The following is a 3,286-nucleotide window of genomic DNA, read 5'->3' on the forward strand; positions in this document are numbered from 1 at the left end:
CGCCTGTGGATGCAGGGCACACGGGATCGTGCCCCGGTCCGGGAGGATCCCACGTGCCGCGCAGTGGCTGGGCCCGTGCGCCATGGCCACTGAGCCTGCACGTCCGGAGCCTGTGCTCCGCAATGGGAGAGGCCACAGGAGTGAGAGGCCCGCGTACCGAAAAAAAAAAACGTTAGTCAGGCTTGCCACTTACGCGTTCAGGGAGCAACTGAGGAGGCTGTAACAGCCCCTTGGGTTCTCGGGATAGCAGAGAAATGGCACGAACAAAGCAGACGGCGCGGAAGTCCATTGGCGGCAAAGCACCTCGCAAACAACTGGCTACCAAAGTAGCTCGGAAGAGCGCGCCAGCCACGGGGGGCGTGAAGAAGCCGCACAGGTGCTGGCCGGGCACTATAGCACTGCGCGAGATTCGTCACTACTGAAAGTCCCCAGAACTTCTGATTGGTAAGTTACCCTTCCAGCGCCTGGTCCGGGAGATTGCGCAGGACTTTAAGATGGACTTGCGTTTCCAGAGCTCGGCTGTAAGGGCACTGCAGGAAGTCTGTGAGGCATACCTGGTGGGTCTTTTTGAAGACACCAACCTATGTGCCATCCATGCCAACCGTGTCACTACTATGCCCAAGGATATTCAGCTGGCACGCCATATCCACGGAAAATGTGCCTAAACTGTGCAAGCAGCCATTGATCTCACCCCAAAAGCTATTTTAAGAGCCACTACCTGCTCACAAAGGGCACTGTGCACAAACCAAGTAGCGGGTGCCTTTTCTCTCCAATAAACCAGAGGCCTAGCTAGCTGTGTGTCAGCGTAGTCCCTTATTGGGTTTTGTTTTTGTTTTTGTTTTGCGGTACGCGGGCCTCTCACTGTTGCGGCCTCTCCAGTTGCGGATCACAGGCTCCGGACGCGCAGGCTTAGCGGCCATGGCTCACGGGCCTAGCCACTCCACAGCATGTGGGATCATCCCAGACCGGGTCACGAACCCATGTCCCCTGCATCAGCTCTCAACCACTGCGCCACCAGGGAAGCCCCTTATTGGGGTTTATTGATATGAAATCACTGGTTAGTTCCTAGTGTTTGAAGACGAAGAGATTTTCCCTTGCAAGTTAACCTTCAGAACAATAGCTGATCATTTTGTGTGCACTTGGTAACAAGTTTTCCAACCTCATAGAACAGTCTAAACTTGCTGAGAAACCCTACAACCACAGAGGTTCACCATGCTCCCAATAGTTGAGCTGTTTGGAGACAACCTGAGCATGGGTTTGAGGAAAAGAGTGTAAAGATTGCTTTTTTCCTACATTGGTGCTGCTTGGAAGCTTTTACTGAGGCTTTATTAAGTTGATAAAAGCGAAGCACTGTCAGGTCACTAGTCATACAAAGGGGACAAAATCCATTCCCTACTGTCCCTGTTTGGTCTGCACTTTCAGGATGCTTACAGCTGAGTGAAGGAAGTCTGTATGTAGAAGCAGTTAACATGCAGTGTGCTTTAGTGATAGCTCAATGTTGTCAGTATGCAAGAGTGGGTTTCTGAAGTTTCTTTGAGCCCAGTTTGTTATCCAGTAGACTTAATATTCAAAATCTTCATCAATTAAAATAGTGCACACAAAACTTTTTATTTAAAAAAAATTTTTTAATAAATTTATTTATTTTATTTATTACTTTTGGCTGTGTTGGGTCTTCGTTGCTGCACGCAGGCCTTCTGTAGTTGCAGCGAACAGGGGCTACTCTTCATTGCAGTGCACGGGCTTCTCATTTATTGTGGTGGCTTCTCTTGTTGTGGAGCATGGGCTCTAGGCACGCGGGCTCAGTAGTTGTAGTGCACGGGCTCTAGAGCGCAGGCTCAGTAGTTGTGGCACACAGGCTTAGTTGCTCCGCGGCACTGTGGAATCTTCCTGGACCAGGGCTTGCACCGGTGTCCCCTGCATTGGCAGGTGGATTCTTAACCACTGCACCACCAGGGAAGCCCAGTGCACACGAAACTTTTGAAGATTGAAACTAGTATCTTTTAAGTTTTAGAGTATATGTAAGTTAATGGGTGGCAAGTCTTTGAAGGGCCATCTAAAAGCCAAGAGTGTCCAGGGACAGCTATATTCTGGTTCTGAAGTCAGTTCTAACCTTCAATACTAGACTCCTTTTAAATAAACCCAGGCCTGAACTCTGTGCCTTTTTTGTGCTTTATGAAGTCTTTATCTTGCAAGGAACGGACTCTTGAATTCATATGACACACCTAAAGAAAGCATCAAATCCTGACTGGATCTGCACATCACCTGGTGACCCGAAAGTAGATTTCCTGGAATGACATGTGGAATTGAAGCTTTTCCAGGATATCCAGACCAGGCCTGTTGGAAGTTGGTCGCCAAGCCTTTGGTGGTGACATACTGCAGATTATCTCCAATATCTATGATCTTGGTAACATATGGATTTCAGATTAAAAGTTCCTGAGAGATCTCCCTCCTACCCCTCCTTTTTACTCAAATGTGACCTTAATAGGTTTCCAATCTGTGCACTTTCTTTCCAATGTGAAAGAAAGGACCCAGGAACGGTCCTTCCTGACATTGAGACAAAAAATCACTGAAACTAAAAAACCTGACTCTTGATCAGCAGTGTTTTCAGAGAAAGATCTTGATCAAAAGGAAGTAAAAAATTAATAAACCGAAACCTCAATTAAATAGAGTTAGGAGACCAGAACAGGGAGCTGTCATGCCCTGAGATGGTAGCAGAGCCCAACAGGAAAAAGAAAGACTCCTGTTCTTTCCCTGCAAGGACTCAGGCAATGGAAAGACTTGGACTCTGTTTTCTTTCTTTTTTTTTTTTTTTACTATAACCCTTCCAACTTCCTTTTCTCTATAAAAGCATTCATTCTCTTTCCCTTACCTTGTGGGCGTCTTGCACAAGGCTCACCACAGTTGCAGACCCAGGATTGCAATTCTCTGCTGATCCAGAATAAACCCATCTTTGCTGAAGAAAACCAGCTTATGTGTTTCAGGTCAGCAAGTTAAAAGGAAGTCACTAGGGTGGTCTGGGCCCTAATCTCACGTGACTGGCACGCTTAAAAGAAGAGGAGATTATGACATACAGAGGGTCGTGTGATGACACAGGGAGAAGACAGTTGTAATATTGTGATTTACAATTAGAAATATATATATTTGGTCTTCCTCCCCATTCCTAGTACAGAAATCCTAAAACCTTTGGAATTTCTTAAGTAATTAGAGTGATAATGGTGTCTCTTGTTACTCATAGCAAGCCCCTTTCAATCACAACAGAGTTTATGTTAATGAGGTGATTTTGGAA

General features: G+C 46.6%; 1 protein-coding gene across 1 annotated transcript; it reads left to right on the top strand.

The window, feature by feature from the left end:
* The first annotated feature begins 254 nt into the window (after nucleotides 1-254).
* H3-4 (H3.4 histone, cluster member) lies at nucleotides 255-665 on the top strand. Its single transcript, XM_065874218.1, is given in 1 exon segment — nucleotides 255-665. A coding segment is annotated over 1 exon segment (411 nt).
* Nucleotides 666-3,286: the final 2,621 nt, after the last annotated feature.

This window comes from Phocoena phocoena, chromosome 3 (genome assembly GCF_963924675.1).
Source record: "Phocoena phocoena chromosome 3, mPhoPho1.1, whole genome shotgun sequence".
Taxonomy (NCBI): Eukaryota; Metazoa; Chordata; class Mammalia; order Artiodactyla; family Phocoenidae; genus Phocoena; species Phocoena phocoena.